General features: G+C 37.4%; 1 protein-coding gene and 2 pseudogenes across 1 annotated transcript; 2 read left to right on the forward strand and 1 right to left on the reverse strand.

Annotated features, from left to right (window-relative positions):
* Window positions 1-6,984: 6,984 nt before the first annotated feature.
* Window positions 6,985-27,773, reverse strand: part of LOC144374393 (protein N-lysine methyltransferase METTL21D-like) — a 34,246-nt pseudogene continuing 13,457 nt past the window's right edge.
* On the forward strand, window positions 9,989-11,878 carry LOC144374394 (sulfotransferase 1C3). The gene is made up of 3 exons (XM_078037237.1): window positions 9,989-10,112; window positions 11,233-11,413; window positions 11,600-11,878. The coding sequence occupies exons 1-3, from the start codon at window positions 10,104-10,106 to the stop codon at window positions 11,710-11,712; spliced, it is 303 nt and encodes a 100-aa protein (XP_077893363.1). The 5' UTR covers window positions 9,989-10,103; the 3' UTR covers window positions 11,713-11,878.
* On the forward strand, window positions 16,733-21,276 carry LOC144374401 (sorting nexin-5-like; annotated as a pseudogene).

Here is a 27,773-nt window from a genome sequence, read left to right on the forward strand (position 1 = left end):
CATTTTTCTGATGACTCTAGGTCCTCCTGAATATTTAGGCTGTCCTGCATTGTTTGTACTCCTTTTCTTCCTTGCTTTTTGAAGCTGCTCATGTTACTTCTTGTTCTGTTTGACTGCTGAGTTACTGTTTACTCCTGTAGCCGCAGGTTTCAATGAAGTTATCTCCTCCGCCACAGTCTGATGACGTCAGTTGTCTGCCATGGTGGTATCTCTTGCAAATGGCGACAGTTTGTTTCCCTTTGCCGGGTGACCAATGCAACGGGTGGGTCCTTACTGTCTCTCCCAAGCCCCGTTTCAAACCTGTGGCCACTACCTATAAAGGATCGGTTGGCATTTACCTCCGTAGGATCAGAAGGGCTGACCAGTTGTTTCAGCCGGATGGATTAGTGCTGAGTCACAGCTGTTTGTCTGCGGGAAGCAGGCGAATGGGAGCTTGAATTCCAAAGCCCTAGTTTTCTAGCTCACTGTTCACATATCCAAAACTAGGGTTCTCTGTTCACAAAGAATAATTATATAAAATAAAATAGATAGTAGAATGACCTTGTAATGTGGATAATGGGCCTCACTCAACCACACATGGAGGCTAACTGGAAGGTATATTAATGAGCACCATTAAGGCCTATTTCAAATGTAAAAGACCTTGAAGACCACTTGTGAGAACACCTTCAACAAAGTCCTTTGTCCCAGGGGTGATTCCTGATTGAATTTGAAGAAAAAAGGATGGGTCACTCAAAGAATGAAAGTGAACACATATGGTAGTCTGGATGCCTTTTCCAAAGCCTATTCTGAATGCATTTTGCTCTGTGTCCTGTCTAAACCATTAGTAAACTTCTGAGATGGCACACCAAAATGAGTTTTTTTTTCTGATATCATTCCTCATACCACATGGTGGGAGTTCTATTTTTTAGATTTTTTTTCTTTAAAATTTATGAGACAAGCACCTAGATTCAATTGGCAAACTATGAAATTTTGGCTTATATCAAAACTTCACTTTCAGTATTATCAATCACTATTTTCCCATGTTTTATTTCAAGTAGATGCATCATTTATGTTTTTCTACAAGAACTGAAGGACATTTTTAAAAGATTTTAATTTATCATTCTGAGATTTTCACATGAGAAGAAAGTAGAATAAAATTAGGTGACATTAAAAGAATGAATCTCTCCTAAATGAGGTTTATGTGTCCCAATTAAGAAATTTTAAAAACTGCAATGGGAACTTAGTTCTAAGTTTTAGAATATCTGAAACAAGGCTCCCAAAGATTCCAAATTTTTTGGAGTATTTAGAAAACACCACTATCTGAGTCTTGCCTTCTAAGGACCAGTTTGAATTTTAAGTGTGTAGCTTGTGAAGGGATGGACTAATTGGTTGCTTTGCAACTGGAAGACATTTTCTGATATACTTTCTATCTAAAAGGTACTTCATTTGTTTCATTTTATTAGATACTGTGATTATACAATAAAAATAGACATGCGGCAATATATTTAGCAAAAGGATTCCATTTTCTTTACATATATACCAAGAGTTATTATTAGTGAATTGTATAACTGTTTTTTTTACCAAGAATTATTATTTATATCTTTTCCTTTATTTAAATACTGAAGATTAACCCCCAGGGCACTTTACCAGTGTGCTACATACCCAGTCTCCAACACTTTCATTTATTTATTTATTTTTGAGAGTGGGTTTTACTGAGTTTCTTATAACCTTGCCCAGTTCTTGAGGCTTGTCTTTACCTTGAGAAAAAATCCCTAGTTTTTTATCTCTTATCCTCCTAAACTGCTGGGAGTACAGGCGGCTACAACCTTGCACTGCTACCCCAAATTAATACTAGTGGATTATGTGGCATTTTTATTTGGGGCTTTTAAAGATTCTTAACACTTTTATAAAAAATATATTTATTAAATTTATATTGTCACCAATAATTTTACATATTTGTGTGCCCTGGAATCCCTATTAATTATGAGATATTTGCTTGGTTTTGTTTAGTTTGGTGCTGAGTATTGAATCCAGGGGTTCATACCACTGAGACATATCCACATTCTTTTTTATGTTATATTTTGAGACAGGCTATCACTAAATTGATTGTAGCCTTGTTATGTTAATGAGGCTGTCTTTGAACTAGCAATTCTCTTGCATCATTTTTCATAGCTTCTAGAATTTCAGGCATATGCCACCATACATGACAATTTTAGATTTTTATAATAGTCATTCCAACAGCACTGCATAGGCTGCAGAAAATCTATTTGATTAATATATTAAATTCCTGAGGCAATTTTATATGAAGTAGCCAGTGTAAGACTGTTGTGTAAAGATTAGATTAGCAAGGATTGTGGAATGTGATAGACATTATTATCTAAAGTACATATATAAAGACAGGAATTGATGTGAACATACTTTATATACAAACGGAGGTATGAAAAATTGTTGTATATTTGTAATAAGAATTGTGATGCAATATGCTTCATGTATTTAAAAAATAAAACCAAAAAAAAAATTTTTATATGTTTTGCTGAGAATAAAACTCAGTACTTTGCACATGCTAGCAAAGTTGTTTACCACTGAGACACAACTCCAGCCCATGTACCCAGCTTTTTATGCTCTCTTTGTAGTAATCAGAAAGAACTTTAAAAATTAAAATTACATTTGTATCAGTGTTCCTAGTACAGTAATGTATTGCTTACTTAACTTATTCTTAGTATTTTTAAAAAATAATCTAATGGATGATTGTTATTTTTTTTCAGAGATTATTTTATCACTTCTTTAGGGCTTGGTGAAGGGTCTTCTTTTTTTTTCAGAATGTGGATGTCTCCTATTATCAAATATGTCCATGCTAAGTGTGTTAAAAATAATGATTCTAAAAGTTCACACAATCCACACATTTCCAAGACTATAGGAAAAAGGGAAAGGACAATATTCACAACCAAGAAACCATTTCCCATGGAAGCATAGTATCAGTGTCCAACTTGGAGTGTAATCCAGATCTTTCAGTGATAAAGTTGTTTAAAAACCACAACCATAGGTTTTTGTGATCTTCTAAAGTACCCTGAATGGCTTTAAGTCATTTACTCTTCTTCAAAATAAAATTACTGCTACCTACTTAAAATATAAAGAACTATGAATGAGAAAGGTGAATGAGACTTAAGTTCTGTGAAGGTACTGAGGTTGACCTTTAATTATAGTTTATAAATAGTCAAACAAGAAGGGCCTTAGAGTAGTCTCATTTTTTTCAACACATGATAGGGAATACTTAGATGAACTGACATGAAATAATGAAAATGCATTTCAGGGAAGTGATATCACAGAATTTGTCAGGGTAAAATCTTGGAAATGTGGGAAAAATATATTCATATTCATATGCATTTCAATAGAAAAAATAAGTGATAAATACATGAATATGAGGGTAAATTCAGTGTGCCTCATGCATTGTAGGTTGAAGGTAATGATAAAATATTAACTGAGGAGATCCAGAACTCTGTAATTTGTGGGAGACTTTAATAGCAATTTAGAAAAAGAAAATATACTTAAATCCCTTTAGATTTGCCTCTGTCCTCTGTTCTTATGAATTTGATTCTGTCAAATGAGATTATGTGGGTATGATTCTCTCTGAATTTATGTTTTCTTTTGTTTTTAAGATTTTGTCAGCTATGTCATGTAAAGCCCTATCCTAAACTCACTGTGGGGACTCTTTTACCACCTGCTCTGGACTGCAGAGCAGAGACCCACCTCACTCATTCTGTGCAATGAATTGACTTTTGTCAATCCTTGCAAACAATGGTTGGAAGAACAAGCATATTGGAAGGTCTTTCATATCCTATAATATGGTTGTCAGACCCTGTGGGGTTAAAGGTTTCTACTTGCTGTGTTAGAAACATCTTCCCTATGAGAAGGGCTTATCTATCTATCTATCTATCTATATCTATCTATCTATCTATCTATATATTTTGTTTGTTTGTTTTTTTGTTTTGGAAGCCCCATGAACACAGAAGAGAAGCATTTATGGTCACAAACAAAGGAATGCCAGAAGCCATTAGATGTGAGAAAATACAAAAAAATAAAATATTCTCTTAGAGCTTTTAGAGGTAAAAAGTTTATTTCTGTTTTCTGTAAGAAAACTAAAATTTCTCTTTGACCTGACAATATTTTGATGTTTTAAACTTGCTTGGAATTTCTACCTGTGTTTTGAATTCACCTATGCCTGGCTATCCCTTACCGGATAGCAACCCTGTCTAAAACCTTACTGGTGCCTCATAAATTCTGGCTCCCACTGACCAAATAACAATTCTCTCTAAATCTTAGTGGCAGCTCATAAATTCTAATGTCTGGATATGAATTTATTTTATACCTTGAAATGTTAGCCATGTAGATCCTTAACCTGCTATCTGCCTTTGTATTATGATTGTCAAAATCTTGTTAGCTGTAAGTGCCTTAGACACCTACTTCCTTTGTAACTTTTTGTGCTGTAAAAACTTTTTTTCTGAAGATCAGGGGGATGATTTCTAGCATGGGATCTTGTAAGAGACAGTCCTGGCCAGCTTTTGTGTACACAATACAATCTTGATTTAATTTGATTTAAAATTTGAGTTGGTGGTCTTTTCTTTGTGTTTTGGTTCAACATTAACCTTTTGTTTAACTTCACTGTAAATAAAACCAAATAACACAATAAAACTCCTGTAAATGAGCCAGGTGCATAATAATAGTGATTCTTTACTGAAAGCAGAGTATTTATTATAGAAATGATATAAGATTAAAAATTAAAAGATATCTCAAATATCAAGGGAGTTTAGGAGTTAGAAATTTTTTTCTTTCAGAATATAGGTAGTAAAATAGGATAAATGAGAAAATGTGAAGCATAAATATTTTAAGTAATATGCAAAAAAAGTCACCAAAATATTTATTACAAAAAAAATCATATCTACAGAAATGGTTCAAAAGAAACAGTTTTTGTCAGGAATAAACATTTGGACAGGAATGTAAGATTTGGTTCTCTTTTTAAGTAGTTTTACTCATAGTGAATAATCTTTAAACTATTTCTTCATTTTACTGGTTGTAATTCATTATAATTCATATATCTGCAAAAAGGGTACTGAATGCAGAAAAATATTATCACTCATGTTTAAATCACCAACATTATTTGATCTTTCCCTTTTTAAACCAAAAATCTGCATAAAACCATCTCTTAATAAATATCTCTATCTCTGTATATTAGCAGCAACTGAGTTATAAAATTTGCTATGACAACTTGTCTCTTCATGTACTTAAAGACTATGAATTTGCTGCTTAGCATTTAGGTATAACTTTCTATGGTGTTCTCTAGTTATTTATGTCTCTATTCCAAGTTTTATACCAAGCTCTCATTATGTGCCTTAATTACTCTGTGTAGCAATGTAGGATCCATGTCTTATTTGTGACACTTTGTTCCCAGAACTGTGTCTAAAGAGAAATATGTACAAGATGATTATCCAGGAAAAAAATCTATTTAATATTATATTTTATTTTATATTTATTAATATATTTATGTATACATATTTTTATTATATAGAAACACATGTTGGTCTGAACCTACAGTGATACTAGTGTGTTTTAACTTGAATTGGTTGTGAGAAACAAACTAAAAAGACTTTCCTCTTTGTTTGTTGGTGATTTTTGCAACCTCAGGTACCTAGTGAATAATAGCAGAAATAAATAAGTAACTCTCTAATTTGAGGCAGAACCATCAAACTAGATGATGTTTTGCTTCTGCTTTCTATTTTGATTTTTAAAAACATACCTTTAAATTTACATGGAACCCTTTTGGAATTCTGTTCTGTTAGTTCTTTTAAAAAAATCCATGAAAGTGAAAAAGAATGCATTAAAGATAAATAATTATTTTCAAACAATTCATTTCTTAAAATAAATAATTTTTTTCAAATTACCAAAAATTCTGAAAAGTTAGAAAAGTTAAAATCCTTAGAAATAGCTTAAGAAAATTTCTCTTTTCTCAGGACAGTAGACTATATCTCCAACTCATTCCTCTCTAGAATTGGACTGTGTGCAAATATGAAAAAAAAAGTGCTAAGATGCCCCACATGGCTTATAAGTTTTAAAATCCAGACAGGAGCTCAAATCTGCCATTTTTCTACTTTACAAAATACAAAATCTTAAATTTGTATACTTAACAAACATTTGCAGAAGTGTAATTCAAAATGACCTAAAAAAATGAAAAAATGATTGAAGGACTGACCCACTGAACATGAGGACTTATAATATTGAAGCCCTTATGTTAAATGTTTTTTTATCATTGTCAAAATTCTCCATGTTTATATTATCAATATATTAATCAAAATTTTATGCATTTAATAACAAATATCTTAGTTCCTATTTTACTCAGTCTTTTAAAAAATTAGTAGTAATTTATATTAATAACTTAATTCTCATACTTGTTAAAGTATGAAACATATACTTTAAAAGCTATGGCTATAGCAAGTGAAAAATCCAGCCTAATTTTCTTTTAAGATTGGGAGCCATCTCATAACAAAGGCATGAAAAGTTAATTTCTGCTTCATTATAAATTACTGTGATTTGTAAACTTGCTTGAAATGCCTGCCAGTGCCTTGAACTCACTCATGTCTGTTTTTCCCTGATGAGATAACAACCCTCCCTGAAATTTTAGTGATGACTCATAAATTATGGCTTTCCCTGACCAAATAACACTCACTCTGAAATTTTAGTGGTGCATCATAAATTCTGATTTTGTGATCTAAACTTACTCCCTAAATGCTGAAACATTTCGACAATTAACCTACTACCTGCCTTTGTATTATCCTTGTCAAAATCCTGTTATCCATGTAAGTTCTCAAGACACCCCCCTTTTGCAACATTTTGTGCTATAAAACTACAGTCCTAGAGAACTGGAGTGCTGTCTGCTTTTCCCATGGGTTTCAGGAGAGACTGTTATGCTCAAATGTGGGACCCCCAAAAGAGCACCAGAGACAAAGACCAATGTAAGTAGCAAAGAGTGTTTATTTCAAGCTAGTTCAGTCCTACACACACAAAGCAACTTGTTGCTTAGAGGCCCTGGTCCCAGGGTTTGCAGCAGTTTTGTACACTCTTTGGGGAAGGCAGGTACCACACATACATTATAACATCTCTTAGCAAATAATCACACACCTTGGGGAAATCATAAACAACTCTAAAACATGATTAGCACATTTACTGGTGGGAACAAGTTGGGTAAGGGTGACTGGTTTGTACAAGATGGGGATTCCTTTGAACTGATTGGCTTAGGCCATGAGGGGAGTATCTGTGAATTACATGGTTTCCCAAAATGTTATCAACCACCATAAACTACTTGGAGGGTCATCTGACATCCTAGGTATTTTCCCTGTCACATGCTAATTGGTGGCTGCTAGGGGGTTGCTATGGTCTCCACCTAGCCTGACTGAGTAAGGGACACCAGGCACAGCAAATCTCTCCTGTTATTTGTAGGGAAAAAAACTTAGCAGGGTGGGTATGTGCCTAGGAGTGCTCTGTGGGTCTTTCCAAGGACAAGGGTCATGCCCCCTTCCTTGGACAGTCTTTGCTCTGAAGTAGAGGCTGGTTTCTCACCTTCTACCCTATGTTTTTTTAATGCATTTTTAGCTGTAGCTGAATACAATACCTTTGTTTCACTTCAGGGTCTTGTACAAGCAAGATGAGCACTCTACTTCTGAGCCAAAATTCCAGCCCCTTATGTGTTGTTTTTATTTGTCATTTTTACTTTAGGGAGTTTCTTTCCAGTTCAAATTTCAATCTGTCACCTAAAAAGAACAGAGATCAAAAAATTTTAAATAAAATTTGATAGTTATTTTAATTATTTTATATTAACTCCTTAATAATATACAAACATATATAATCCATAAACTAAAAAACTTTATCCCCTCTGAGAATACACCTTCAATGACCTAAGACCTCCCTTTCACAAGGCTCAGTCTCTTGAAAGTCCATAGCACCTTCCAGTAATTCTACCCTAAGTACCCATTCTTTACATATGGACCTTTGGGGGGAAAACTGCCCATCCTCACAGTGCTCTTCCTCCCCAACCCCACTGACAGCAGCAGAGGCTGGAACAGGAGCCGAGGTGGTTAGGGCAGGAGGGGGACAGCAAGACAAGAAGCTAAGAGTTCATTTTTTCCTTGCCAGGACATACCATTGCATTTCCTTTGAGAATCAGCATCACAAACATCACTAAAGGAAGAGTTGGCACTGTCCTTAGAGGTCCTCAATCTTATCCAGGAATAAAAACATAGCAATGATAATTTATCTATAAGCCTGGGATTCATCTTGTAGGAATGGGACGATAAGTGCATTGCTTTAGCTCCTTCCACTTTATGATTTAGATTTCTTGTTTATAAAGATCCAAGGAGAACCTTTCCTTCACATGTTATGACCCTCTCAAGTTCAAATATCAAAATTGTAATCCTCAAAGTAATGGTTTTAAGAATGGGGGTGCTTTCGTAGATGATTAAGTTCTTAGGTCCTGACATTAGAACCCTTATAAAACATGATCATCTATGAGGAAGCAAGACCTGACCAGAAAATCTAAACTCTAGAATAGTGAGAAATAACTTTCTAGTTTTTATGACATTCAGTCTGTGGTATTTCATTAGAGCACCCTGAATAGATGAACATACCTTATTCTCCAAGTTAAGTTAGGATGAGTACAGTATTTATGTGCAAACCAGGATAATTCTAGGATTTAAAAAAAGAGGTACTCAATAGTAATACAAAGACTACCAGCCACAAATCAGAACAATTTCTAGGCAGACTGGAAGAGATGATCACTTTGTAGAAAACATATGTATGTTCTATTACTCCAATAGCATCATCCAAGATTCTCCAAAACAACTTTCTAAAAACAACAATCTCAGTACTAAATGGTGATAATTTTCTATCTTGCTTACTCTCTGCCTCTCTCTCCCTTTTCTGGATGATTCCAGATTATCTATGTAGCTAGAAATGACAAGGACTGTCTGGTTTCCTACTATTATTTCTCAAGAATGAATTCAATGATGCCTGACCCTGGTACATGGGAGGAATACATTGAAACATTCAAAGATGGGAAAGGTAAGTGAAAGGAAACTGTGGGTTCCTATTTTCTCACTCACTTAGCTATTGACATCAAAAAAAAGAGTTTTTGCTGAATTGTATCTGTCAAAGTCCTGCAAGGAAGTAGATGTCAAGAATGAGGTCTCCCAGGAGACGTCAACAAATAGACTATTCACAATGCTGTGGGCAGAGTTTTGGGAAATCAGCAAGAACCAGTGAAGTATTCTTGAAGGAGCAACAGTTCCCTGGAGATAGGAGAGGTCCCCTTCACAGGAGCTGAGGCCTTCGGTGGAGGTAGCAATCAACAAAGTGAGCCAACTGGGAGGCATCAGTGAAATAAATATATTGTTCTTCCTCTTTTCCTGCTTGCAAAAGCCTTCCAACACTTCTTGAGGTAAAGTCCATCTATAATTCTGAGGGAAAAGGAGCCCCTGGTGACAGATTGTGCAGGTCAACTTCCAAAGTGCTTGGCAATGTAGACAAAGATGCAAGGTAAAGGAGGGTTCACAGGGACAACAAAAGACACCCAGCAATCTTCTCTCCCTCCCATTTACCATCACTGAAAACAAAGATGCCCAAAAAGTAGGTAATTAGAGACGCTTTAAAATAAAAGTCTTTTTTTTTTTCAAAATCAGCATGCTGGAAACAATATTTATTGATCTAGGCAACTTGTGGTGATGCAAGGAAAAGATTTCTATTCCCTGGCCATAGACAATGTTTTGTGGAACACTAAGTTCAACTAAGTTTCCTGGAAAATATAAGCCAGGAAATTCAGAATATTTTTCACAATCTTCCAAAATACTTTCAAAGGACAAGTTTTCTGTCTTATGCAATAAAAATCCTTCTGCGCAATATCTTTGTATTTTGGTTGTATTTAGTAACTGTCCTCTTTTATTTGATAAGTAAGGCTCATTTGGTAAGTTTCATATTGACATTCTCTCTCCTCCTCAGTGTTGTGGGGCTCCTGGTATGACCATGTAAAGGGATGGTGGGATGTGAAGGACCAGCATCGCATCCTCTACCTCTTCTATGAGGACATGAAGGAGGTGAGGGGCAATATGATCCCCATCATGTTCTCCCAGTGCCTGGGATGTGGGGGCACTGGAATGTGGACTTACCAACAGAAGAACCTCTCGATGACACTCTTCCCAGCTCCTCAGCTCTAAACACAATTTTTGTCTTCAGAATTATCTTGACTTTTGTTCACACTTTCCATAAGATCTTTCTTCCTCTGGAAATAGCTTGTGCCTTCTAGCCAGATCACCTTGTTGAATCCTTATACCTAGGAGCCATGTTTCTTTACCTACAAAATTATATCATCTCTATCTCATGAGATCATTGTAAAGATTTTTGCAATCTTAATTATCAAGTGTGCATAGTTCTGTTCAAGAAATCAACTTCCTTCTCTCTCTTCTATGCCCTGATCACTACTTGAGGTCTAGTCCGTAGGAAATTGGCAGGATTAGTATCACACATTAGGACATTGAACTGATCATTGTGGATGAGTGGATAGCAGATTCAACCCTTGTGAGTCTGGATTAATGTCCTTGAATTACAAAACTACCACCTATGACCATGCTAAGAAGTTCTCTAAAATTTAATCTAAAGCTACAACTCCTTTTTTTGCAACTTTTTTAATCAGAAAAAAGCAAGGTATAAACATGTTCATTTCTGGGTAAATTGGATATCCCTTTTACTCATCCTTTTATTAGCCTTCTATTAAACTCATAGACCATTTGCTGCCAATTCTTATAGCCCAGAGACTGGAGTTAATTATCATACTGACCAACACTATCTGTTGCTCACTATACCTTCTCTGATCTCCTCCAGAATATGTCATTTCTCCTTCTCTTGAGGTCTCCTGGTGCTCTCTCTTGGTGCAGGAAGCACATACTTTCTCCACCAGATACCTCAATTGGTCAATTTATACCCAATTTCCTTCTTGCAGGGTAATTTCCTTGATGATAGAAATAGTCCCAATCTTCTTGTTGCTGCACATCTGTGGTAGTACAGTGCCTTTCACTAGTAACACTTGAGAATATTTGCTGAATATGTTTGAATGAATCCCTTAACTCATCTCTTTAGAAATGCATTTAATTTAAACAGAATATCATCCCTAATGGAAGAGCCCAAAATATTTGTTTTGTGTAATTGTTCTACATACAGGACCCAAAGAGGGAAATTGAGAAGATACTGAAGTTCCTAGAGAAAGACATAACAGAAGAAGTTCTGAATAAAATCATCTATCATACCTCATTTGATGTAATGAAGCAAAACCCAATGACCAACTATACTACTCTACCTAGCAGCATCATGGACCACTCCATCTCCCCTTTTATGAGGAAAGGTAGTTGAGACATATATTCCACGCTGCCAATTGAAACCCTGTAATTCTCACGTCTACTTGGATTTTTCCATTAGTGTTTTATGCTGCATTGCTTATTCTTGCCAGCAATACCACTGTACAACTTGGGTGTACACTCAATTCTCCCTAGACTCCTGCAGCAATCACTGAGATTTTGCCTTATTTCAGGGATGCCTGGTGACTCGAAGAACTATTTTACTGTGGCCCAAAATGAAGAATTTGACAAGGACTACCAGAAGAAGATGGCAGGGAGCACTCTGGCTTTTCGCACAGAGATCTGAGAGTGCTGGTCGGGGAGGTGGGGTGCTGCCCCAGACGTTATTACTAGATTGTACCCATTTAAACCCCATGATACTTAAAAGCATTCTTCCTCCCATCCTAAGTCATTCCACACTATCTGTAGATCCTGTACTACTATAATAATACTTCATTAAAACATAATCAAATCCTGGGTAGAAAGTTTTAAATTAGTTACACGGTAATTGGTGTGGACTCCTGCCTCATGAAAATATACTCTGTACTAAGGCAAAATAAATACAACTTCAGTCCATCACTTGTCTACAGCTATCTGGTTTCTGAAAGACAAAACAAAAGAGATAAACAAATAAAAACAGAATTTCAGCGCAAGAGAAATTTAAAAATAAAGCAAAGGGAATGAGAAGTACCAGGGAGAATGTGAAGAACTATTTTTTAATTCTAAACATTTGTCTTGTTCCACTTTGTGATTCCATAACTGACATGGATGATTTATAAAGAACAGAGATTTGTTTCTGAAAATTCTGAAGCATAGGAATTTCAAAGTTGAAAGGTTCACATCTGGCAAGGACTTTTTGATGCATCATTCCATGGTGGAAAGTGTGATGGTAAGAAAGGATGAGGGGTGGGGGCTTACCCTTTCATTAGGAACTCACTCCCCCCACACACAAAATTCACTCCTATGGTAATGCCCTTAATGACCTAATCACCTCTTATGAGGATCTTTCTCTCATTAGTGTTGTGATGGAGATTGAGTATCTAACACAAGGTTGGGGGACATATTAAAAACAGTGATGGTCAAGAATGAGAAAAATGATGACACAACTCTAATATTAGACTATGAGATACAGAGGATAATATGAAGAATGGAATCCAGTGAGCTGATGTTGAAATGGTCTAAAGACCAAAGAGAAAGGCCACTGCTGGGCATTGGAGCAAATGCTAAAACACAGAGGATAATCAACAACTTGAGCCAACTTCTGTGACCAACTTCTAGAAAGCAGAAAGAGATTTTATATTTCAGATAAACTTCTTAGAAAAAAAACTATAAATTCACCTAAGGAAAAAATAAAATATCCAGTCCCTTGTACATTTTAAGAAAGATTTGAATCTTATATCTCTGGGGGAAAATGTCACTTTTCATACTTTTTGAATAGAAGGCTTCTAGCAAAATTGTCCTTACGGTAAAGTTAATCATAAAATCATGTTCAGTTTTCTCCTTTTCATTAAAACCTGCCTCACAAAAATGTCTGCCATCATTTGCACAAGGTATTCAAACATCTGCATTATTTTTATAGAATGTTAGCAAAATGCATTTTGTGTGAGGGGTGATTTCCTATTCCACTCAACAAATGATAAAGAAAATCATCTTCACCCAAGAACAAATTAAGCTCTACCTGTGTTCTTTCCTCTTTCCACTTTCTAAGGGAAGCAAATCATTAATCACACGACAAACAATCCAGTGCTGTGGTCGTTATGCAGTGTGGACCAGCGTGAACGCCTTCAGTTCACATACCAGGAACTTCCTGAAACTTCCCACAGAAAGCACATAATACTTCCCCTTCTCAATGTCATGTGGGCTGGTCATATAAGAGGTATTAAAATATGAGCAATATGTCTGGAGTTTTCAACTAGGCAAAACCTACCTTACTTTTTTGAAAATCGTAAAAATTTTTTTACTTTTATTTTTGTAAAAATGAATTCCACTCTCCTAGTTCTCAAAAATTTCAATTAAAGTATTTCTGAACTTCTTTCTTTAAAGCTCTGTTATGCCCTTCTAATAATATTCTAGGTACTACAAAGAATAATTATCTGGCTTCCATGTTGCACTCCTGTAATTCCAGTGATTTGGGAGCCTGAGGCATGAGGATTGAGAGTTCAAGTTCAGCTTCAGTATCTCAATAAGATTCTCAGCAATTTAGTAAACCCTGTATAAAAATACAAAAAAAGGGACTAGGTATGTAACTAAGTGGTCAAGCGTATCTTGGTTAATCTCTAGTAGCAACAAAAAAGAATAATTAATGGTTTAATTTAATTTTTAAATATCTGTGGTCCCAACCCTATAGAATAACGATGATAGAGGCAAGGAACATCCACATAGCCTTCCTAATCTAACATGCTCAATGTTCATGGGTACTTTCAAAAAACTTTTATTCTAATGAGACACTACATACACACACACACACACACACACACACACACACACACACACACCCCTAAATGAATCAGTCATGGAAGATCAAATTGTAAATAGTTATGGAAAAATTACTTGGTAACAATTCACTTAAAATAAGTTTGATCAAAAAATTAGAAATAGAATTAGGAGAGCCAGAAATATTTCACTATTCAACAATCTCACTTTTTAGATGAGAAAACCAAGAGAGAGAGAGAGAGAGAGAGAGAGAGAGAGAGAGAGACAGACAGACAGACAGACAGACAGACAGACAGACAGACTGAGAGACTGACTATGTTGGATGCAGTGGAATAAGGATTCCCCCAGTTTCTAGCTAGTGTTCCATCCCCTCCTCACTATAAAACCATAGATTTGGGCTGGGGATGTGGCTTAAGTAGTAATGCGCTCACCTGGCATGCGCTGGGTGCTGGGTTTGATCCTTGATCCTCAGCACCACATAAAAATAAAATAAAGATGCTGTGTTCACTGAAATCTAAAAAATAAATATTAAAAAATTCCCTCTCTCTCTCTTTCTCTTTCTCTCTCTCTCTCTCTCTCTCTCTCTCTCTCTCTCTCTCTCTCTCTTTTCTCTAAAAAAAAACACCATAGATTAAAAATGCCTTAAGCTTAGAAGGCTGAAGCAGAAAGATTGCAAGTTCAAAGACAGCGTCATCAACTTAGCAAGGCCTGGAACAACTTATTAATACCCTGTCTCAAAATAAAAATAAAATAAAATAAAAATGGCTGAAGATTTTTCTCAGTGGTTAAGTACCCCTGGATTTAATCCCTAGTACCAAAAGAAAAGTACCTTCTCCTCAGACAACATTTTTTAGTTCTTTGATTCTACTTAGCACTTAGAAGAGCACTACCACAATTTAACTGCTCTTTGGATCCTTCCTTATCACGTAACATATCCTGAAACCTAGCAAGCTGGCTTTATTCCATGATTAATCTTTGAATTTCCCTGACTCCCAAACCCACCTTGGCTTCCATTTAATTAACTATAAAATCTCTTTATTAAAATCATCAACCATTTCATATTTCATCTTCATCATAACCAAAGCAAAAAGAAGGGTCCTTGTTTTTTCTGAGTATCTTGGTATCCCTCTTGGAAACCTCTTCTTCCTGGGAAATCTACCTGTGCACTGGCCTGCATCTGGCCTTGTACCGGCATTGCCTCATGTTAGCCAACATTCTTGTTTTTTTTTCTTTATTTAAACAGCCATTTTATAAATTAATATGTATATAATGTAATTTCGTATGTATACATTACAATGCATGTTTTAAGAGGTATATACTTTATTGTTTCTATTGTTGTTAGATATACCTGATAGTAGAGAATATTTTGACATATTATACGTACATGGAGTACAACTCATTCCAACTAGGATCTCATTCTTGTGGTTATACATAATGTGGCATGAAAGTGGTAGTGTATTTGTTGAACTCATGGAAGTGTGTCTATACCAACCACCCACAAACCCTAAAAAGCAGAAGGCTTGGATTGCATAAATGCCCATCTGCCTTGAGTGAACATCACTGATTTGCCTCATCTGAGCCTTACATAAAGAGACAAAATGATAAAAATATATTCAGAACATGGTTCAAGTGAAGAATGTATATCCTATATTCCTTCTCCTGTGTCCCAGACAGGCAGTCTGGCTCAAGCTGAATTTCTGGTGCCATCTAACTGGAACTTTTCTGAGAGGGTGAACAGACATTCTCCAGATCATTTTTATGAAGATAGAAGTCCTGGTTTAGGATCACCTGGAAGTCCCCAAATCTAGATGCTATAAGAACTTTCCAATCTCTTTCCCAAAGAGCACTGAGGAGACCTTCTTCAAAATAGTAGACTATCACCAGAGAGGGGATTGCATCTGTGTGAGGCTGATGAGGGGGATACACCCAAGTGTCCAGGAAAAATGAGGGTCCAGGTTACCAGATCTCTTGAGCTCCTGAGGTGGGAACTCCTCTTCCACTCACCTCCCCAGTGGACAACCCCTTGGGAAATGGTCTACATGCCATGAGTTCTAGGAGTCAGGAGGTGGATGTAGAAGGGACCAATGGTAAATGTGGGTCATGCTGGCAAGAATTCTAAAGACAAGGTGTTATTTTCAAGTCATTAACAGGAAGGTGGCCTCCATCTAGAAGAGGAAGGGAATCAAGAAGAGTTTGGAGTACTTAGCTCTCCATGCATTAGGTTATCCCCAGTGAACCACTGAATTGTGAAATGTTGTGGGGAACAAGTTTCCAAGGAGAAGTCACGGAGGGCACCCCCCAGAGTGATCAGGCCTATATCCAGAGTTTCAGAGAAAAACTGAACTGACTAACTAGCGCTTGGCCTGCCAAGGCTGAAAATTCCAGAGTCCATCATGTCTTTAACCAGGGGCCACTGTCTGCCTCACTCAACTCTGAGGTGATGAAGAACATCCCCAACCACCAGGTGTGAGCAACAGGGAATAATGAACAGTGCAGGTGAGGGAACAACAGGCCAGTTTGCCTTCCTCCAGAGGGTCTGTGAAGAGGGCTGTGACAGCTGAATGTGAGTCCCTGTGGGAAGCCACCATGAGATGCATGAGGACCTTCATAGCATAGAAGCCAGCGAGGGGGACCAACTGGGAACTTAAAGCGGCAATCCCTGCTATCAAGATCGCCTTTTGCAAGTGGACTCCCCATCCATCTTCCAAAAGGTCCCCAAGCATCACCAGAGATGGCATGACCCTTTAGGAACTGAGAAACCTGCCTGCCCTTACCTTTATGCTGTTTTGGTGAAGAATTTTCTATCAAAAATCTTTGATGTTTTCTGATAAAAATAAATCAAGCGTAGGCTCCCTTCTTTGTTAGAAGCTAAACCTGTCTGGTCAGCTTGGCCTATGGCTGCCCTCACTCTCAAACTACTTTTCTGTGTCCTGTGGTCATCTCGAAGGAGTACTACTTAGCTTTGATTTCTCAGCCAGCCCATGCTTCTGGAGGGAACCTATTCCCGCGCCCTGGCAGGATGTGGGCGAAAAGTTCAGATGCCCTTCCCAGCAACCCAAATGTTTATAAGCCCAGGACTCTCTCCGGGCCTCAGGGAGGAGGAAGGTGGAATTGTTGGAACATTAGGTCACAGTCTGCTTGTAATCCTGGAGGAAACTGCAATTGGCCACAGGCTGTTTATGAGGCTGCCTTCTCACAGCTTCAGGAAGCCATGGCAAACTCTGTTTGGAGCTGGGCTCCCAGAAGCAGACTCTGGCAGTAAGATTTGGGTGCAAGTTCTTCAAGAGAGAATCATCAGGGAGTAGGGAGACCATATGGAAGCCAAGCAAGGATGTGGGCTCCATATGTGAGATTGACCTGCCAGCCCAGAGTTGTGAATTCCTCCCTGGCCTTTTGCCATCCAAGCTGGGAGAACAAGAGGTGATTTCCACTTGTTATTCAGGAAAGAAATTTTTCCTTGAGTGTTTTTGTTGTGGAGGTCCAATATTTTAAATACTATGGTATAAAGTTTAAAATGATTAAATACTATGGTACAAAGGCAAAATGTCTCATGTTAATAAATGGGAAGGAAGAGTATGAACACAATATATAGAGAGAGGGGAGAATACACAAACATACACAATTCCAGTCCTCAATTGTGTTAACTGATCGTGTATCTCAGGGGAATTGGTTCTAGGATTCCTCCATGGATACCTGAGTCCATGGATGTTCAATTCTCTTACATCAAATGCTGCAGTATTTGCCTATAAACTATATACTCCTGTATACTTTAAGTCGACTCTAGATTATGTGTAATATCTAACACTGTGACAGTGCACTGTAAACGATTAAAAAGCTATATGGTCTATGGAATAATGACAAAAAATAATCAGTACATATTCAGTATAGAAACAATTTTCAATCTAGGTTTGTTTAATCTGAAGATGCAGAGACTGTGGACATGGAGGGCCAACTGTACCTACTTTCACTACCCATTTCATATTTTTTTTGTCTCCATCAAAAACACAGCAGATCTTTACCTGGTGTGTGGAAAGGGACCTAAACATTCATCCCAAAGTGTCTTAAGTCTGAATTGAAGTGTTATAATTCCCATTGATGTCCACAGGTCATGACAATACTACGAGAATTCCATTCTAATTCATGTTTGCAGAGTATAATAATACTAAGAGAAAATCTAGGAGATCTCCTGTATCCTAGACTTGTTCTTCCTTGCCTCCATTATAGTCTGTGGGGCCATGGGCATTTAGGGCAATACATCATATACGGTACTTGCACCATCAGGGCCTGCCCAATCCAATCTCATATATACCTCTTCCATTCAATGACAGTGCTGCACTGCATATGCAACCTAATAACTTGGTGGGACAGATTATAGAAGCTTGTGAGGGCAGCTGAGGTCACATGGTAACATGGTGGCCCATAGTTAAATGTTCAATCTCTATGAAAGTCCGGTAGCAGGCTAAGACCTATCTTTAAAATTGAGATAGTTCTCTGAGGGTGATTACAGTGATTTGCTCAAAAATCCTGAAGACCTGAGTGATGATTCATCTAGAGCCTTGTCTAAGGCTCTTCACATCATCAATATTACAAGTACCATTCAAGCACCATTGTATCTGGTGGATCATGTGGCAAGGCAGACTATACATACTGTTCTGGTCCTCACTCTAACACAGAAACTTTTGTGGTCAACAATATATGGGCTGTGCTCTGTCAAAGTGTACCTCATTGGAAGAGCATCAGTGCTGCTCTCCATGTCACAGTTCTCTGGTCAATGGTCTCTGTGTGGTGCTGAGTAAGGCCCGGGACCCCCTGTTATAGAGTTGCATTGCCAAGACCATAGTTCCTGCAACAGCAGGAGGACCGTGCAACCTGAGGTCTGTGTCTGTGCACCTGAATGTTGACCCCTCACTTCAGATTGACACACCTGATGCACTCAGTGACAGAGATAAGGTTGACTAAACAGTCACACCAAGACTCCACAGCCCACATTTCAGAGCCCAGAGTTTTCTGTCACCAGGTGACATCAAAACTTTGAGTGGCTACATGATACTCTATTAAAGCCACAGACTAGGCTTATTATTTTCCTGCTTCTACAAAACCAAATTTCAAAGGTCCTCAAAAAAAAAAAAAGATGCAGAAACCGGCAGAGGGTGAAGGGTCTATGACCAAAGAAGAATTTGCAAAGATGAAGCAATTACTGGAAGCTGAGTATCTTGCTGTCTTTAAGAAGTCTATGTCCTCTCATGAAGTATTTCTTCAGCAGCTTTCTTCTCATTCTGTTCTCAGTAAATCGCAACTTTCATGTTTTCCTAGAATATGATCAGGATCTAAGTGTTAGGTGGAAAAAAAGAGATGTTTGGTGGCTTCTTTAAAAGTGTGGTGAAAAGTGCTGATGAAGTTCTTTTTCCTTCAGTTAAGGAGGTGGATGACTTCTTTGAGCAAGAGAACTTTCTTATTTACTATTCCCACAGGATCAAGGATTCCTGTACTAAAGCAGACAGAATGACCAGATCTCATACAAATATTGCTGATGACTATATTCACACTGCAGCCAGCTTGCAAAGCCTGGCTTTAGGTAAACCCATGATCATCAAAAATACCTATTGTGACCTCAGATGCCCTCACAAACTTCTATATTCTGTCCCACCAAGTTATTAGGTTGCATGTGCAGTGCAGCACTGTCATTGAATGGAAGAGGTATATATGAGATTGGATTGGAAAGTGAACCATCAACACAAATCCACCTAAGAAAGGAGGGAAGAGAATTATAAAAGTAAGAATAATACAGAGAGACAAAACTCATAAAAGGCCATTGTAGAGACTGCCTACCTCTTCACTTTCTTTTGAGAATTATTACTACAGATCAGTCCTCAACACATCGCAACCAAGACCACATTTTGAAAATTAGACTTAAAAGTCTTTATTCACTTATTTTTCCTGCTTTCATCCCTCCTCCTGATCTACCCTTTTGGTGATCTGAAGCAATAAAAATGGAAACTAAAAAGAAATAAAGAAGAAAAACAACTCAAAATGGCAATCTTAGTAGAATAGCTAAATGTTAAAAATGTTCACATATATTATTTGAATACAAATCTCATGCATATATAGCTCTGTTCTCCTAAAAATATCTAATTATTCAATGTGGTCTTTGGAGAATCTCCCATGAAATATTAGAAATATCTGAGCAGGCTGACCAATTAGGTGTTTGATCATCTTCATAAGAAGGAGTCAAAAAGAGATCATGTCAGGGTAAAGCATCTGCTTAGTGTGCATGAGACCCTGGCTTCAATTAACACTGCTGCTGCTGCAAAAAAATAAATAAATAAAATAAAAGAGATAACATTAGCTATTGTGCTCCTACCTGGAAACTGAGTGGATCCACTTTGTGATGCAGTGAAGAGGGCATGAGCTTTGAGCTGGAATCTAACCAATATGTGACTTTAGCTATCATCTCATTTAGAAAATAGGGACCATAAATCTGCTGTAGTGAAACTTAAATGTAATGATGCATATGGAAATGCCTTATAAACCAAGAAGTGTCACTCCTGGAATGAAAGGTGGAACCAAAAACATCACTGGCTTTGTACTTTCACAACCAAGTCTGACATTTGCTCTTTCAATGTTTTAAGTAGGCAGATTCCGATGACTTCCTGGAAAAGTGAACATAGCCCACAGAAGCCATATGACACATATCTAATTTCCTTTCTTCTTTCCTTGTGCCCCCCCATCTTCCTTCCTTCATATATTTTTTTGTTGTTGTGGTGTAGGGGATTGAACCTAGGGCCTCTTTTATGTGATAGGCAGTTTGTATACATCAGCAATACCACAAACACTTGAATAATATATTATGCTACAATGTGACAACAGTTGCAACAATTTTCAGCTTTATTCTAATCTGTGTGTGTGTGTGTGTGTGCGCGTGCGCGTGCACCCATGCACACACATGTAGGCTCACACTGGGGAAGTAACTTGTTATTGCTAAGCAAGCACCTTACCATTGAGATACATCCTAGCCCCTTAATGTTCATTTTAATTTGCAAACCCAAACGGATCTACGTTGTTCCCTAGAAAATGCTCAGCTCCCGAAAAGGACAGTCATCTTTATTGTATCCTCGGTGACAAGTTTTACAGGAAATCTGTGCAAAGTTCTGATGAGAAAGACATGATTCATTTTTCACAGTTCTGATGGTATGACTCCCTCCTCTATCAGAAAGAACTGAACCTTCCTAGCAGTGCTTCTTCCCTAACTCTCTTCCACTCCCATTCTTCAATGTTTGGGAGGCATTCTGTTGGGTAAAAAAAGGCAGTGATCTATAAATTGTTAAAAGTGTTCATCCCCTCTTTCTTTTTTCTTCCAGCTTTACCAATTCTAGTCAAGCCTGCCCAGTTATATAAACCCAAATTCATATTCAAAACCGACAATATTGTTTCGAACTGACTGCTTTTCTTTGAGGTGGTCAATTATCAAGAAGGGCTGTAATCTGCTTTTGGTCCTTCTGCCTCCTCCATTCACCCCTGTGCCCTGGCTGTGAGTCTGAGGCATCCTTCAAAGACACAGGACTGATTGTGATGCAAAGGAATGATGACCTGACTCTGTCTCTTCTGTTCCCTGCACAGATAAGTGATTTTGGACCTCTTTGTGTCTCAATAGGGAGAATGTTATCTGGCTATCCTATGGCATAGGGGTGGTGGTTTTAAAGATCAAATCAGATAGGATTAATATAAATAAAAGACCTTTTAAAATCTTAGCATGCTATATAAATATGAGGTGGTTAGTTTATTAGAATTCTACCTTTGATGTGCTTCAGATATCTGGCCAGCTGAGCACTTAAAGTATTTTTATTTGCATTGGTTACTAGATGAGAATTTCTACTCATTGATCTTAGAAAACTTACCCAATAATTATAATAATATCAATACTTACACATGTGTTGCCTCACACTCTCTGTTTTGTAGTTTCAACACCTAAGAGGTTGATTTTTGCCCTAGTTCTTAATTGGTGGTGATGTGCCACAGACTAGATTCTAAGGTGTGCCTTTCCTGAACATTAAAGACGGTAATATTTCCTCTTATAGAGAACTTACTTTTTGATTTTATATCATTTCTAGATATATTATTGCTAGATTTGACGTGTTTTTAAAATCTATTTTCAAAATGAGCAGTTTTACCTCAATGACATTGAGTTTTTTAAAAAATTAGTAGTACTTAACCTAACCTTAGACAAGTACAATTAAAGAGAAGATTATAAACACATTTTTCCTGATTTGCTAAGTTGAATGCAACTTGCAATTAATATATAACTAAAACATTAAAACCATGTCAAAAGAAATGACAAAAGACAAAAATGTTCACCTACAACCTTAGTAGTCTGATATCAACAAGTGAATAGACTGAAAATGAAACAAATTGTTTGGATATCAGCATTTTCCTTCTGAAGAAGAAAGGATGAAAGAGCTGTGTTCAAAGATTCAGCTTCATCCCACAGCTCTTTTCATCTTTCCAGGGCACTTAGGGATTAGTGGGTAGGGTCAGCACCTTGCATAAGATCTTGCAACAAATTCTTGATAAAGCTGAGCAAAAAACATGGTGGTGTTGAACCCAAGTGCCTACATATTTGTCAAACATTATTTTGGATGTTTCTGGGAGGATGTAAACTCATATAGACATACAACTTTTAGACTCAGACAGGATCCTTAATTATTTTAAGTACACTGGCTGGTGAAGTGACTGTAAGGAGAAGTTTGCGGTTCTGCCCTACCAGGAGCCAAAAGGCTGGGCTGAGTTCCCTTCCTACCAAGTACAGGCTGGGAGATGTGGAATGAGCCACTGAACTTTTCTCATCTGAAAAACTGAAAGCACTTTAAAAATACTACTGTGTAATGTTTGGTATTATTTTACTTACTGTATTTCCTAAGTTAATAGTAATAGCTAAAGCGGGTGTGGTGGCATCTCCCTGTAATCCCAGGGACTTGGGAGCCTGAGGCAGGAGGATCACAAATTTAAGGCCAGCCTCAGCAATTTAGGAAGGTCCTATCTCAAAATTAAAAAATAATAAAAAATGGCTGAGGATATAGTTCAGTAATAGATTGCCCCTGGGTTCAATACCACACACATACAAAATAAGAGCTAACATCTATCCAATTACTCCCATTAGGTGAGTAGTATGTCCTTATTATACAACTGAAGGAACTGGAGCATAGAAAAGTTAACCATTGGCTTAGGTCATGCGGCTAGGATGTAGCAGAGCCAGGCTCTACAACTAAGTCTATCAGAACAAAGAAATGATTAGCTCTGTGACCATGGGGAGTTATGTAACTGCTTTAAATGGTGATATTCTTATATGTACCATGGGATACCCATCTACCTCCTAGGCCTATCGTGAGAATTCAGGAATGACATTTGGGGCAGAATCTAGCACAGTGACTGGTGTGTGCTCTGAATGTGATAAGAATTTCTATTACAGGCACCTGTATGGATTGCCTCCTCTCAAAATCTATATGTTGAAATAATACCCTCTAATGTGATGGCATTATGAGGTGAGCCTTGGGGAGGTGATTAGGTCATGAGGGTAGAGCCCTCATAAATGCCCTTGTCAAAATGCACAAGAGCTTTCTTTCTTTGCTCTCTGCCATGTGAGGACAAAACAAGAAGAGAATCATCTGCATATTGGAAGAGAGCCCTCACCAGCCACCAGATCTGCTGGCACCTTGATCTTGGATGTCCCAGCCTCCAAACTGTGAGATACAAATGTCTAGTGCATAAACTACCTAGTCTGGGTATATTTGTTACAGTAGTTCAGGCTAAGACAATAGCTCATGTCCCAAATCACCAGACCCTTTGCACAATCCAATTATATGCTAACAGGGGTAGCCACCTTATTTGCTGGAAATCAATGGCTAATCTGCCATATTTATCAAAATCTTAAGAAATTTTATACTTAGCCAGACTCGTGGCATACTTTCAGTGACTTGGGATGCTGAGGCAAGAGGATTGCAAGTTCGAGGCCAGACTCGGTAATTTAGTGAGCCCCTCAGCAATTTAGAGGGACTCTGTCTAAAAATAATAAAGAACTAAGGATACAACTCTTTGGTTCAATCCCTAGAACCAGACAAAAAACAAATAAAAAATATATAATGAAAAATCTAAGCTATTCTATAACTTGATTTTTGATAAATCAAAGATTCCTCAACATGCACCACCACAGTTTGCACAGGCGAGGGTGGGGAGATAAGGAAAATGGTGAGATTCTTAAAGGAGCATAAATTGGAGGCAATGGTGGTATACATGGGATTAGCAGGAAGTCTGTGAGAGAGCCTTCCAGGGGTCTGTCTGATACACCAATTTCCTGTAGAAGCAAAAGGACTAAAGATAGAGGATGGTGATGCCATTATTAAAATAAGGATGTGAAGCAGAAGAGTTAAATTTTGGAGAAATCATGCTCAGAAATGGACATACTACTGGTTGACCAAACTGAAGAAGGTGCCAGACAGGGAGCTGAGGAGAAGAGGCCAGAGCTTGAGAAAGGAGTCTGAGTCAGAGGTCTACACAGGGTGTGTCTATAATAAGCTTGTAGTTAAAATCAAGAAAACTGAAGATCTATGAAGGAGAGTGTGTAGAGGTGAGTGGTCATAGGACAGGGATTGTGAGATATGGCAACAGAGAAAAAAGATGAATTAAAGACAACTGAGAAAGAAAAAACAGATGGCTGGGCAGAGGGGAAAACCCAAATCTCCTTAAGTCACCAGGAGGGGCATTCCAGCCCCCAAAAGGAAATAAAGAATGAGAGTCCCCATGTTCAACACTAATATTTCCAGTGAGTGTTGGTTCTGTATTCCTCATACTCTCCACATTCCTTCTCACAAGTGAATTTAGAAACTAAGTCTAATGTATCACCATTAATGTTAAAGATTTACTGCTTTCTGAAAACCAGGGACTTCCATCCTGATCTAGGTTGTATTAATTTGAGACCAGAGCTTCTTATCATTAGTAACAACACATTTGGGAGGAGGTCTTCTCTCATTTTTATAGAATAAGGGACAGGTATTCAGTTGCACAAAGATGGCACTACTGCATATAACCCACTTCGAGACAGACATACCAAATATGAACCTGGCATATGAAAGGCAGGTTGGAAATATCAATGTATGAAATACAAATGAAGCTGTATGACCATCCACATATTTAAGAATTGTTGTTTCTAAGGCCAAAGCAGAAAACATTTCAATATTTCACCTTTATTCATTCTCTTTTTTTTCAATTATTCCTGAAATTCTGGTATTTCCCTGGGCCTTATCATGGATGTTCAATCCATCTGTACATTTGGGGTGATTTATAAGACTTAATCTTTCAATATCTACCCATTACTCCCTCAAACCTAGTTATTATATGATGATTTCACATATCTAATCAGGTTTGCAGTGTGTGGTTGCTCAGGCTGGTTACTGCAAAGAGCACCATTGAGAGGGGATGTCATTCACACAGGAGACATTGTTACTGTTTTGAAGTTAAAGCAAAAAAATTCAAGTTATAACTGTTGACTCTAAAGTTGTATGATTGTGTACATAACAATTTTCTGACAGAAGGCAATAAAATCTGTAGTTCTCATAAACTTACCTCATTACAACATGAAGTTTTAAGAAAAAGGGTCTCTTTATGATGTGTACCAAGGTGCTATGTGGACTGAAGAGCCTTGACTTCATCAGGATGCTCTATGGACACCTATCTGACTTGCAACATCTTAGTCTAGCTCTATGATAGTTCCTGAAACCATCCCTTCCCCTCAATTCCTACTGCTACTGCCTGAGTGCAGACTCCACTTTCCCTGTCTCTTTTCTGGCCATGGTTAATGCTTCCTTCCTGATCTTTTTATGACATATCTAATCCTATCTAGTCCACCCTTCCTACTGTCAGAATGATTTTTCTACAATAATTTGACCAGGTGACTTCTCTGCTTAAAGTATTTAAATACTTTCTTATTGCTTACAGAATTCAATTTACACTTCTACATATGACATATAGGTGTTCCATATTCTTCCCCTGCCCTCGAGCCTACCTATGAGTTACTTCCTCCACAATGATCTAACCACACAGAAACCAAGTTTGATATGCTTGCACTACTTGTCTATAACATTTCACAGGTTGTCCCATGAGTTTCAATTTATCCTTCAAAAATATCAGCACAAGTCTCCTCCATGAACTCTTCCCTTACCATTCAAGTAAAATTGACCATACTTCCTTTGCACTGCCACTATAACTGATTTATATCTTTATTATTACAATTATCCCAAAATCACAATGATTTTTTTCCTATGTCTCTCTTATTATGGGTGAATGGACAGTTTAAGGATATGAGATACATCTTATTGATTTATTTGTCCCTAATATCCAAGAGAGTGATGTGTATCCCTGATACTTAGCATAGAGCCTGTTGATTGAATGGAATGGAAAAAAAAAAAACATTGAGTTTCAGAGAAGCCATAGAGGGAGGCTTTGATAATGAGATAAGGGAAAAGAACCATATTGTGGATTTTATATAAGTTGTTCTAGACTCTTTATACATAGGACCTTAGCTTTGAGTTAAATCTGGAGAAAATGCAACAACAATGAACTACATTTCATTTGCTGTTTGTTCATTTATGTAAGTATTCTGAAAGGTCTCCAGAAACTTCTCTGCTAAGTTCTGCCCTCTGAAGCCTCCAAAAGTCTGCCACACTGGGCTCTACATGTTTTCACAAGTGGACTACTTCTCTTTTTTGGTACATTCTGCTGTGAACTACCAAACCAGTAATGTCCTAAACATTATTGATGTCAAACAGGATTTTTTTTTAATGAGAGTAACCTCTTGATTCTTTCCCCCTGTGACTGCTTACTCTCTTCTGTGGCAATGGTGGAGTCTAAAAGATAAAATGAAGAAATCTGGGTGAGCTGGACCTAGTGGTACATAATTGTAATCCTAGCTATTAGGGAGGCTGAGACAGGAGGATTGCAAGTTCCCGGCCAGCCTCAGCAACTTAGTGAGACTGTATCTCAAAATAAAAAATAAAAAGCCTGGGGGAAAAACTCAGTGGTAGAGCAACCCTGGGTTTAATCCCCAGTATGTCCCCGACCAACAAAATAAATAAATAAATAAATCTGAGTGAGATATAAAAGTAAACCACAGGCACACTGCTATTAACTTGGAACTCTTTCTTTTTGACAACTGAAGATTATGTTTTCCTGGATCATGTTATATGCCGCTTACTTAGGACAGTGTCTTAAGTATCCCTCCAGCTTGCAAGAGTTTACCAGTCTGAAGTCTCAGAATGAAACAGTTGGGAGATTGCCTTCTTCCCTACCTTTGTTCCCATACATTACCTAGCTTAACTATAGTCACAATGCTAGTCAGTAGGTACCATTCTCACTTTACAGAAAGGAGAGCATTCAAAGAGTTTAAATGGCCTAAGGAAATACAGCTAGATTAGATAGTAATCAAGTGAGCTGCTTTCTTTAGAGAAAAATAGACTATTCAAGCTTGGGTACATAAAGGGAAGGTGATCATATCTAGAACTTAAATGGAACTGTCTTCCAGAGTTAACTGGGAATTCTGTTCCTACCAGCTATACAACACTTCTCCATTTTGCTCCTGTTCCTTGGAATCCCAGGTTAGCAACCAGACACTTATTTTATAAGGGCAGAGAGTAAATAGACTGAATATGTGTATCTAGTACATACCTGAAAATAAAAAGCAAATTCTGAACAATTAAAAAAAATCCTGTAACAAAATTTAGAAATACAATAGCTATTTTACAAGAACATCATTATACTTACACAATAAATGTCACTGAAATCCAAAAACATTCTCTGGTTAAACATTTGTTACTTGTGAGAATGTTCAACTTGTTTGTCCTGTTTGTAAGTTTCTAGATTTCAGTCCTGTGTTCTATTGCATGAGATTAT

The sequence above is a fragment of the Ictidomys tridecemlineatus genome, unplaced genomic scaffold, assembly GCF_052094955.1.
Source record: "Ictidomys tridecemlineatus isolate mIctTri1 unplaced genomic scaffold, mIctTri1.hap1 Scaffold_67, whole genome shotgun sequence".
Lineage (NCBI taxonomy): Eukaryota > Metazoa > Chordata > Mammalia > Rodentia > Sciuridae > Ictidomys > Ictidomys tridecemlineatus.

Excerpts from the sequence above, each read along its gene's own strand:
- LOC144374394 (XM_078037237.1), top strand. Across the intron at positions 11,414-11,599 it reads CTCCCCTTTTATGAGGAAAG|GGATGCCTGGTGACTCGAAG; the intron begins GTAGTTGAGACA and ends GCCTTATTTCAG.